Source organism: Pleurodeles waltl, chromosome 5 (assembly GCF_031143425.1).
Source record: "Pleurodeles waltl isolate 20211129_DDA chromosome 5, aPleWal1.hap1.20221129, whole genome shotgun sequence".
Taxonomy (NCBI): Eukaryota; Metazoa; Chordata; class Amphibia; order Caudata; family Salamandridae; genus Pleurodeles; species Pleurodeles waltl.
This window is the reverse complement of record NC_090444.1, coordinates 1,857,250,587-1,857,262,855: the sequence shown is the minus strand read 5'-3', so window position 1 is coordinate 1,857,262,855 and position 12,269 is coordinate 1,857,250,587. Positions and strand designations below refer to the sequence as shown.

At 43.7% G+C, this 12,269-nt stretch overlaps 1 protein-coding gene across 1 annotated transcript in view; it reads right to left on the bottom strand.

The window, feature by feature from the left end:
* Positions 1–12,269, bottom strand: part of LOC138297449 (solute carrier family 22 member 7-like) — a 137,686-nt gene that overhangs the window by 34,115 nt on the left and 91,302 nt on the right. The window contains exons 7-9 of the mRNA XM_069236799.1: positions 11,385–11,494; positions 11,063–11,277; positions 4,082–4,190 (exon numbers count right to left, since the gene is read on the bottom strand). Of these exons, the coding sequence (XP_069092900.1) occupies positions 4,082–4,190; positions 11,063–11,277; positions 11,385–11,494 (434 nt within the window). The remainder of the gene's footprint in view (positions 1–4,081; positions 4,191–11,062; positions 11,278–11,384; positions 11,495–12,269) is intronic.

The window sequence follows — 12,269 nt, the reverse complement described above, 5'->3', positions numbered from 1 at the left end:
CATAGTTTCCAATGCAGACGACACTCAGCTAATCCTCTCCCTCATGAAAGAACCTACAACTGCAAAGAACAACCTCCACAACGGACTTCACGCCATTGCCAGCTGGATGGAATCAAGCCGCCTCAAATTAAACACAGACAAGACAGAGATCCTCGTCTTTGGCGCCAACCCCTCAGCATGGAACGACTCCTGGTGGCCCACCTCCCTAGGATCCGCACCCTCTCCCACCACCCACACACGTAACCTGGGATTCATCCTGGATTCCACACTCAGCATGACTCAGCAGGTCAATGCCATCTCCTCTTCCTCCTACAACCCCCTCTGCATGCTCTTCAAAATCTTCAAGTGGATTCCTGTCGAAACCAGAAAAACTGTCACCCACGCCCTGGTCAGCAGCCAATTGGACTACGGAAAAACCCTATATGCAGGAACAACAACGAACTCCAAGCAAAACTACAAAGAATCCAGAACGCATCCGCCCACCTCATTCTTGACGTCCCTCGCCGCAACCACATCACCCCCCACCTCAGAGACCTACACTGGCTACCAATCCCAAAGAGCATCCCCTTCAAACTCCTCACCCACCCACACAAGGTCCTCCACAACACAGGCCCAGCCTACCTCAACAACAGACTCACCTTCCACACCCCCACCCGCAATCTCCGCTCCGCCAGCCTCGCCCTCGCCTCCGTCCCCCGCATCCGCCACACCACCACCAGAAGAATTTCCTTCTCCCACCTAGCTGCCAAGACCTGGAACTCCCTACCGCTCCACCTTCGCCAGACCCAAGACCTCTTGACTTTCAGGAAACGCCTCAAGACATGGCTTTATGACCAGTGGCTTCCCCCCCCAAAGCCTTGAGACCCTAACGGGTGATTGGTGTGCTTTGTAAATCCTTTGATTGATTGATTGATTGATTGATCACTGAACACATCATACATGTCATTTTTGCAAACCCAGAGCTATTTACCGTTCAAAGCATCACAGAAGTCAATTGGGAAGACCACCATTTGGTAATTTTCCAAAATAAAAGAATACAAATCAATACACCCAAGATCACCTTACATACATACATCTATCGAACATGGAGCAAATTTAATTTTGAATACTTAGAACGACAACTAACAGCCAACACAGATCTAGACACAATACATTCTGCTAAAAAACTTTATGAGTGGCTACAGGAAGCTTTCGATATCCTGATACCACTCAGAAAAACAAAACAGGAAAAAAAGACAGCACCTTGGCGGAATATAGAACTAAAAAAAATAATACAAAAGATCAGAAGGCTGCAACAAACCGGCCTCAAAGCAAACAATATTCAAAATAAACCTCAGCTATGCAAACTTAATAGAATATATAAATCATCAGTCAAAAAAGATTTTAAAAAAGGTACCAGTCGAACAGAATTCAAAATGCTATTTCTGCAAATAAAGAATTTAGAAAAATTCTCAACAAATTTCGAAAACCTAAATGCATGGAAGCAACTCATCACATTACTCAAGATTTCACAGACAAACTGGCAAATCCTTACACAACCAAGGCAAACACATTGGGCTTCTATTTAAAACAAAGGAAAACCACCAGTACCAACCCAATTGCAAAATCCCCTCCAAGGGTAAGCCAACTGAGTCTCTGCAATCCTTCAAACAAATATCACACAGTGATTTTATGGATTTGGTCAAAGCAAGCAAGCCTTCCGGCTGCCCTTCTGACCCTTCTCCACCACACATCTTCAAGAACATTCTTCTATCTACTTCTGCTACTAGGCCGGTAAGAAGAATCATCAATAATTCTTTAACTTCGGGAATCTTTCCTGAAGACCTTAAGAATGGATTTACTGCACTACTTCCCCTGGAACTCTCAGCTGCCTTTGACACAGTTGACCATGACACCCTAATACAAAGACTCTAAGAAGCAGGCATAGAGAGGACTGCTCTCAACTGGATCACATCCTACCTTAAAAACAGAACTACTGTCATCCATACTCCCCCTTTCTCGTCCAAACCCTACTTCACAAAAGCAGGGGTCTCTAAAGGGTCAATCTTCTACCCCATGCTTTTCAACATCTATATGGTGTAATTACTGGCAATGATCAATACGTTTTCAACTCATATGCTACAACTATGCAGATGACACACAAATACTCCTTAAACTGGAATGCCCCAAAGACATTGGAAACTCACAAATCTTCATTTGCCTCAGAGCCATTGATCAGTGGATAGCATGGAGCCATCTCAAACTGAATGCTTCCAAAACAGAAATACTCACATGTGGTAACTGGAAAAATTATGACCCACTCTGCACCTGGCCTGACGATCTGGTACCACCTCCTAAAGTATCTAAGGAAGTAAGAAACCTTGGAATTACCACAGATTCCAAGTTAACAATGAATGCTCAAGTGGACAAATTAGCAAGATCAAGCTTCATCGCCATGAAAACTCTGCAACGCATCTTCCACCACCTTGGATTTCCACACAAGGTGCAGGCGACTATCTCTCTTTTACTGTCTAAAGTAGATTACGCCTATGACCTCTACCATGGATCATCTCTATCTACTATGAAAAAATGACAATGCATTCAGAACTCAGCTGCCAGACCACTCCTACATTTAAAGCCACAAGCCCACATCTCCCCTGCCTTGAGGAGGTTACTGGTTGCCAGAAGATCCACCTTCAAGGCGCTTTGAATCACACACAAAGCAATACATGCAACAGGACCACTTTTCATCAAGAATAAAATCACCAAATACATTCAAGAAAGAAACCACGCCTCGAAACACCACCATAGAAGAAAAAGACAATAGGTAGTACATCTTTCTCTGTTCAAGCAGCCAAACTATGGAATTCATTACCCCCAAATATAAGTTCCACAGATAACTATCTTATCTTCAGAAGACCACTCAAGTTGGCTCTTTCCTACGTAACCACTATACTCAAACAGCAATGGACTTCATATCCCATTGTATGTAAACATTTTATAATCTGGTTAAATGTATATATCTAGATATGTGTGTTTCTTAGTACCAATACATATAATAACTATTTTATCGTAAAATTTATACATACTCTTTAGGTCTGTTTAACAAATGTATATTTTTCCTACGGTGAACGAAAAAATTATGTTATTAAAGTACACAAATAAATTAACATCAAATACTGCAACTCTTGAAAGTCTGTATTTATAGGATACAACTTTAAATCTCAATATGTTTTATTCCTTACACATATATTCCCTTACTACGTAATCATGTATCTATTTATTTACTATTTTAGTCCTACTGTACAAGAGAAAAAATGACTCTCTTTAAAGCTTTACTCTGTCTCACTATCACCCTATTCCGCTATCAATCTATCCTCTACCTCCACCCTCTGGCTCATCCCAAACCCGTTCTACTACTATCTCCAAAATAACCCTCCTAGACTGTTCCCTCATCTACCTCTCCTAACTCACCCCAAACCTCAGTTTACCACTATCATCTCCCAAACAACCGACTACATTGTTCGCTCGTATACCACTCCTTTGACTCATCCCAAACCCCATTTTACTAGTATGATCTCCCTAATCCCATTCTACAGACTCTTCCATCTTCCACCTCTCCTTTACTCATCCAAAACCTAATCTTACTACTATGATCTCCCAATTAACACTTCTGGATTTTTCCCTCCTCTATCCCGCCATTATTCTGTTCAACCCAACTAACAGACTCACATGACTTCCGCTCAAATTAACTCATAACTCACGTACGCTAATACACCACTAATCCTTTTGGGTTCCAGAGTTGCGTGCTACTCGCCAAAAAGCACTTTACTGCCTCATTAGGGGTAGTAAGCGCTATATAAATACTATTACAATTACAATTACTAACACATTTTGGTGCTGGTGGTAGCATCACCACACTAAAATGCATTAGTCATGCAATACAGCTCTTCTGACCCTATGTAAATGTGATATGGAAATTAAGTGTGCTTGGAATTTTCATCTGCAATATAATTTGCAGTTCATTTATCTTGCTAACACTCTGTTTTGGTGTAGCCCATATTGTTAATCATGAATGTCAGAAAGAATTGTTTGTGCATACCTGAGGACAGTGGGGTAGAGCTCGATGGTGCACATGAAGGCCGCCATGCCAGCGGATACAGAAAATCCTTTCCCAACAGCAGCGACTGTGGTTCGCAGCGCCCCTAGTGCTTGAGGTGAGTAAGAGCAGGACAAAGAAAAAAGGCAAGAGTTATACAACTGGACACAGTTCAAGGGCTAGGTGAGTTGGAGGGAGGAATTAAACGCTGCTTATGTTAAGAGAGGGAATGTGATACAAAACTGTTCAGAAAATCAAACAATTATCCATTTAAGGTTGTACTGGTCAACAGACAAAATATTTTTTAAACATGAACCTATCAAGAAAAAAAATAGTGCAGCACATAACAAGATACTAAAATAATTTTTTTAAAGTGATGGAAAAACAGGCCAAAGACGCTTTACATGTGGTAAATTTCAGGCATTAGTAATTTTCACACTGCTTTAGCAGGACAGATTAATGAAGCCTGGATAACAGCGAAAGGATTAGGTTGCATGAACAGGGTTAAGCAACACCTACTGGCGCCTTCAGTGTCAGAAGGCTCAAAAATTAGGACCCTGCTAGCCAAAAACAGAATTTTCTCCCTAATAATATTGCTCCAGTCATCTCTTGGTTGCCAAATTCTTAGATTTTTTTGAGCTTTTCATAATGCACATTCTGATGAGAAAAGTAGCCCTCAGTTCTGGTGTCACATGGCCACAGGCATAGAGCTATTGTAAATTTTTCAGCCTGTTCAATCAGTCTTTCATGGACCACCATAATAACTTCATGAAGTCTAATTCTAATCTCCACACATGGCCTGCAGAAGCTAGAGGTGGAGCATGGAGAATGTGCCCAATTTCTGCTGTAAACGACTACAATCGGAACAAAATCCTTTGGTTTATAGGTTAAAAGGAGAGCACCTAATCCACTGGAAGGGGATTCCTCAAATCTGTTCCCAACAGTTCACTTCTATATCATCTGTATTTTCCTATACTATGGGGTATTTGTTTGTGTGTAGTGTTATAACTTTCATGAAGAGTCTTGTTAGGGGTTTATGCTTTTCTTGACATATAGGGCCTTAAAGGCAACAGGCTTGATTAAAAGTTAGGCGTTAATGTAAATTGTTCCAAAGATGAGAATCCACAATCAATCAATCAATCATAGCATTTGTAAAGCGCACTACTCATCCGTGAGGGTCTCAAGGCGTTATGGGGGGACTGCTACTGCTCTAACAGCCAGGTCTTGAGGTTTCTCCTGAAGGTTAGCAGGTCATGTGTCTATCGCAGGTGGATAGGATGAGTGTTCCACATCTTGGCGGTGAGGTGGGAGAACAATCTGCCACCGGCGGTCGTTCTCTGGATGAGGTGAACGGTGGCGAGGGCAATGTCAGCAGAGCGAAGCTGGTGGGTCAGGGTGTAGAAGGAGAGTCGTCTGTTGAGGTATTCTGGTCCAGTGTTGTGCAGTGCTTTGTGAGTGTGGGTGAGGAGATTGAACATGATTCTCTTGTTGATGGGGAGCCAGTGCAGGTCTCTCAGGTGATGTGGCTGTGGCGGAGGATGTCCAGGATTGAGTGTGCGGAGGCATCCTGTATGCGTTGCAGTCTTTTCTGGAGCTTGGCCGTAGTCCAGTCTGCTGCTTACGAGGGCTTAGGTGACCGTCCTTCTGGTTCCGGTGGGGATCCATTTTCCAGTGGGAACCTACCTATGCATGCATTTTGGATGTGTGTGATGATGTAGAGCTGCTCAATGTGAGGGTATATGATGTGGTTTCAAAGTTGTATGTGCCCTGGGCCCCTACTAAACAGGTTCCCAGGGCCAGATCCCTTTCCCAAAAACTGTTGGGATGCATTGGCATAAGTGGTAACATCTTTAGTGGCCACTAAGTACTAAGGGTAGGTCGCTGAGGGCAGCAGCACAGATTGTGCCACCCTCAGGGACACTGCATCCAAGTGCACTCACCCCTGCCATTGCAGGCTGAGTGTCTTGGTGCAACCCTAAAATACAAACCTGACATGCCACACAGCCTGTGTGACCTGTCCACTACACACTGCATGCAATATAGGTAAGCCACCCCTCTGGCAGGCCTTACAGTCCTAAGGCAGGGTGCACTATAATACATGTGTGGGCATAGGTGCATGAGCAATATGCCCCTACTGTTTCTTGTCAAACCTGGGGCATAGTAAGTATACAGAGCACCCATTTTAAATCCATGTGCTGGACATTGGTGATGGCCACTATGAACCCTGGGTTGTTTGGTATCAAACAACTCAGAACAACAAATCCAAACTGGTACCAGTATAGGATTTATTGCCAAATGCACCCAGGGGCTAACGTATAGGTGACCCTTGTAAAGCTAAATAACTCTGGCATGGTTGCTGGCCAGTCTCAATCAGCCTGCCACCACCAGGCAATATTCTGGATCCCTGGGGTGAGGGCCTTTGCTCTCCATGACCAGAAAACAAAGCCCTTTCTAGGCACAGGAGTTATACCTCCTCCCCAGGAATGTGCACTGCCCTGCCTGTGAGCTACAGAGCGATTGCCACCCTTGAAACTCGACCCCCAGCCCTGCTGCTAGCAGCAGATAGCCACCTCTATTGCCAACCTCCACTTTTGGCAGGAGCAACTGTTAGAAAATGAACAGAGACAAAGAGTGGGCACCCTCTTCCTGCACCACCCCTCAGGAGTAGCAGGCAAGATGACCTCTCCATTGCATTTTCTTCCATCTTGCATGGTAGGAAAGTAGCCAATCAGGGTTAGGGTTGTGACCTCCCCCCTCAGGAAGTAGTCACATAGTAGGTGGAGCCACTCAAACATAGATGGCTCATTGGCCACTACCAGGTACTCAACTAAATGCCCCTTAAATGCAGTATTTAGTGGGCATCCCTAGATCTGCAGTTCAGATTCAATGGACACAAGAAGGCCAGTGACAAAGAAGACCCAAGGCTTGAGAACAGAAGTCCTGCTGCAAGAAGAAAAATATGCCAAACCTTGCCTGCTGCACCCAAGACTCGACAATCACCGCTGAGGGGTCGACTGGACATTGGACGTACTCCAAGAAACCCCAGAGGACCTCCAAACACCTAAAAACTGCACAAGAACAACGCTCCAGAGTGAAGGCATCACTATCTGCAACCAGCAAGCAGGATCCAGTGAGGTCCAGTTCTCTGACTAGCTGCTGACCAAGGGACCAGACAGAGCAGGCAGACCAAATTTTGACCGACGGACCCGGAGCACAAACCCCGCAAGTGTGCCATGTGTGATGGCACTGCGACCTCCTGTGACTGAACCGTGTAATAGGCAGCAGCACTGGACCCCCAATGTTGGACACACAGACAAAAGTACACTCTGGACTCTCCAAGGTCCTGAAGCAAGCACCAGTCAAGATGCTTCAGGAAAACCCAAGAACCACCCTCCAGAATGGCCCTGCTGACCTGCAATCCACCCTCCAAGTATCCTGCCGCCTAGTTCTAAAGGCTCCTTTGCACACAGCTCTTGGCTGACCTATCTGATCTGCAACCGTCCTCCGTGGCCCTTTTATCAGGGAACCAGCTGGGCTCTAGAGGTCCCCAACGCTTGCAACTTCTACACTTCAAGGGGACCCACTAGACACATCTTTAAGTCCGCCTGTGCAGTGCATTTCCAAGTGATCCCCCTTTCCTGTCCTTCACGAGCTACAAGACTTTTAGCCGCTGTTCCCACTCGAACTGGGAACCACCAGAACTTCTCCGGCTGGCCCACAGGACATCTCAATGATCTTGACTTAAAACCAGAAAGTGACATTTATAAAAGCATATGCATTTTTAAAGTTTTCTCCGGTTGGTTCCTATGGTGCGTAATTATCCACAAAAACACTATTTTTGCTAAACTTTTGAAAATCATAACTTAAAAAAGAACTTACCTGATTTTGATGATCTTGGTTTTAAAACATTCATAAAAATCTGAAGTATTGTTGTAAATTGGTCTTGAGTTATTCTTTTGAGTGTGTCCACATGTATTGATACTTTGAGTACAACAAATGCTTAGCACTTCTACAAGATAGGCCTAACTGCTTGACCAAGCTACCACAAAAGTTAGAGCATTAGGTCCTCTAGTTGTTACTTCTGTGAACCAACCTGGGGTTGCTTGGACTCTCTGCACATTGCACATCATTGCTGTGCAATATTTAGAGAGCCAGCCTCCTACAACTACTTTCAGCTCAGATGTCTCTATGGATGAAGCTAATTCTGGCTTCCAAACATGATTTTACTATTCAGTTTTTTTGTGAATGTCTGAAGGGTAAATCACATTTGAACATCTGATACAAATACATACCTAATGCTAAGTGTAGATGATCTGTTCAAAGAGGATGGGTTCTGTCCAGTACATCAGTACCTTTGGTCCTACAAAAGGAGTAGCAGCATATACTCTTGCTGGATTTTACTAGATACAAAAGGTATTCTAGTTCTATTTTGGGTTGTATCAATTCTCGGTCCCAACATTGGCCTTCATGGCACCCCAGCCACTTTCCAGCAGCTCATGGACTGCATTCCTGCTCTATGACAGAAATATTCTGCTAAACAGCCTGATGGTATTGTTTACAGCAGCTACTGGGCCACCCTACAATCACTTATAGTTGGTCTTTGTAGCCTTGGGAGAGGTGACTCTCACCTTAAATGCCTCATGTTGTGCTATAACAACCACTCAACTGATAGATCTTAGGCTTAAGATCTGTGGGGGAAGACTTTGTTTCACAAATTTAGAAATTAAAAACCTTGCATCAGGTACTCCAACCCCGAACAAAGGAAGTCACATGCTCATATATAGAGTTTGATGGGCATTGGAGGCACTTTATTGCACATTTTTTCCACTTCAGCTAAAAGCTTAAGCCCATATTTAAGAAAAGTGGTGCTTCACATCTTGAAGCCCCACTTTTCTTACACCCCCCTGCATCCCGCTAATGCCACCATGTGTGTGCCGTATTTAAGATGCAGCGCACCATGACGATATTAGAAAGAATAGCGTCAAACTTTTTGACGTAGTGGAGCAAAGCGCAAGGCGGCCCATTGAATCCAATGGGAGTGTCCTTTTAAAGCCTGCTTTCACAAGAAGTTAAAAATTACACCTAAAATGGTGCAATTAAATCTTGTAGATTTAATTGAGCCATTTGTGCGGGCCTCCTTGAGCCAGAACGCCCGCTTTGCATTCATTATGCAGTTGGACATGCAGAATGTGGCACAAAAGGTAGCAATGTGGCACAACTCATGCGTTGCGCCACTTTGTCAATATGGCGCAGCGATTTTGCTAGCCTAATTCAACATAAGAATTAAAAAAATATGCTAATGTGGCGCAAGGCTTCTTAAAAATGGCTTTGTTTCAGAGGTCAACTCGTAGCACAGAATCTTGGTGCAATAGGAAATAGCAAGCCTTTGTGGGTTTACATGAGGATTTGGCCTCCAACCTGGTTCAGCGAAACCTAGATTTTTTCTTACCTTTTGTTATGCAAATGCATGCTTCATATATTGAACTAGAGGCAGGACTGTTTCAAGCATTTGAGGATGGGACTTACCCCTACCATTTCACTAGTCGTAAACTCCTACCCTGAGAAGTGACTAACAGAACAGTCAAACAAGAATGCCTGACCATCATGTGTGTTTGAAGCTATCAGTTACTATACTTCTCTGTGGTTACATACCATGCTCATTTACCTTGGCTCACCTATATCAAAGACGGTAACCCCAGATCTGCTATGGCATTTGTTCCTCCAGCCTTTCTCCTGTGAAGTCATTTGAAGTCCGGGCAAGACTTACAATACTGTCAATCTACTGTCTCATCGTTATTCCTTGCGCCAGCCCAAATGTCAGGACTCCAGAATACAGGGGTTTTGTGAACAGACAGCTCCAGTCTTCATTCCCATGCAACACAGCACACTGACCTTAAGAAATAAGGGCATAGGTCAAACCCTTTTCTCTGGACATGGGCTTGTTTTTTAAGTGTGGTGACCTCAGAGGTTGGTAAGGTGACCACGTTTAGGTGGAGAAGAAGTCACCAGGCCACCCACCCCACGGCTGACATAAAAGACACTGTCCTACCCTTATCTTGAGACCCAGTTTTTCTTCTCAGTGACTTGGGCGTAGAAGGAATGGGAACCATGGATCTCCGGAATGCAGGTAGGACTTGGCATCATCTGCCAGCAGAATACATGGACCCATTAAATGGTTTTACTGCAGGAGAATGAGGTCAGTTATGTGGTTTCTCGGTCAAGTATCTGGGGCAGTACTTGCCTCTTATGGGGAGGTGGGGTCACAGACAACCGGCTTCCCATAGACCTTTCTGAACATAATAAGAGGTAGGACAAACTGACCAAGCACCAATTACAGCTCTTATACCCAGGGGGGTTTCTAAATCCCTCTATAAGCCTTTGAGCTAGAACCCTAGGGGTTCATCTGGTTACATGTCTGATTCCTCCTCCTTTTTCTTGGCCCACCAGCCAGGACTCATGTAAAAGCAGACCCTCTTGAGCTTATTCTCTCTGGCATCCTCAAATATCCCTTTTAGGAAGGAATTCACATGAATACACAGAGAAAGAAAACTCAGAAACACTTGGTAATATATCTAAGAACCTTTATCTTTAGACCTGATGTTGGTGAAGGGAGCAGAGTTTAATTGAACCCAGCAGAGGGACCTTATGTCATACTTGAAATCCTTGTGAACAGCAAGAATCTTAAAGACTCTTGACAGGCTCAAGTACCCATTCAACATTGTGAAAGCTATATAAGTTAACTCACCAGCCTGCCTCCTGAACTATTGCAGGAGGCTATATTGCTTAGATAGGATTTTACTCTGCTCCCATCTTCCTGTGTCCTATAATCCTTTCATGTTAATGTGGCATATTATTATCTGTGATCATTTGTAGTGATTATCTGTTTTTTGTTGTTATATACTGGACAACATGTAACAAATTATAATAGAAACAATTTGAAAGAAAATGCACTGGACTAGATATGTGGTGTCTGAAGAAACTCACAGACTGGAATGATGACATTGATGCCCAAGGAGAAGCCTGTGATCAGCATGGGCCAGGCCAGTGAGCGACGTCGGCCGTACTTGTCCATAAGGATGTAGATGCTCAGGATGAAGGGCATTTCGATGGCTCCATAGATGAACTGTGTCAGGTACATGTCCACTCCAAAGCCTGAGATGTTGAGGCTGATTCCATAATAGGTGAATGACATGCAAAACCTACAACAGAGGTGACAAAACCCACCTTGAATAAATTGGATGCACTCTTCTAAACCAATAAACAATAAAGAATCACAAGTATTAACACATACAAAATATATCCTTACCATACAATGCCTGTACATATGGAGATTTTCCTCAGTACTGGATTTCTAAATAAGTCAAAGTATGAGTAATGTGTATCAGTATGTTCCTCTTCTGCGATCTTACCAAGTACCTGAAACAAAACAGTACAAGTCACACGTTGTCACGTGATTAGTTACTGTATGATGCCTGGGTCAACCTGCTTCTTGTCCCCTGTCATCAACTTAAAGACAAGCCATTTGTTATGTATGGTACTTCTATAATTCAAACCCAGCCATAAGGCAGAAGAGCTTCATTAATCTATTTACTAGATCAGTTGTGATGTAATGGAATCATTCAGTGCTTAATTAGGGTTTTCTCCATCACAGCCATAGTGCGCCGGACTGGGAACTCAAAGCGGCCTTGGCAAATTTTGACAGACCAGCCCCCCATATGGTTTATTGCGAGTTAGTGCAGCGAGCGAGCTTGACCACTTCAAAAGTGTTAGGTGGGGGAGGGGGTGGGGGGGGTGTCCATTCCCAAGTAAATTTGGGGAAAAATGGCAGAAAGGGTTTATTCCATAACACGTTTCATTATATATTCAATTGCATTCGTTTTTAAAGCTCAGTAAATGATGAGCGCTCAGTCCACCAGGATACTGCAATCTTTATTGGGGCTCTTTAATGTTTCTCTTACAGTCGCCCTCCAACAGTGCCTTCCAGCTTTCCATTCTCTATATAGCGCCTCTCTCATATGTATTTAATTTGGCTTATAGCGCCTCTCATGCCAGTGTAGGGTGTCTGAACACTTTACAACACACACACAAACAGAGACATTGAATCACATATCTGTAAATCAGTCCATAGGAAATGTTACATAAAACAAAGTGGACCACAAGGTGTAGGATTCACGTCATCCATAGTGTGTGC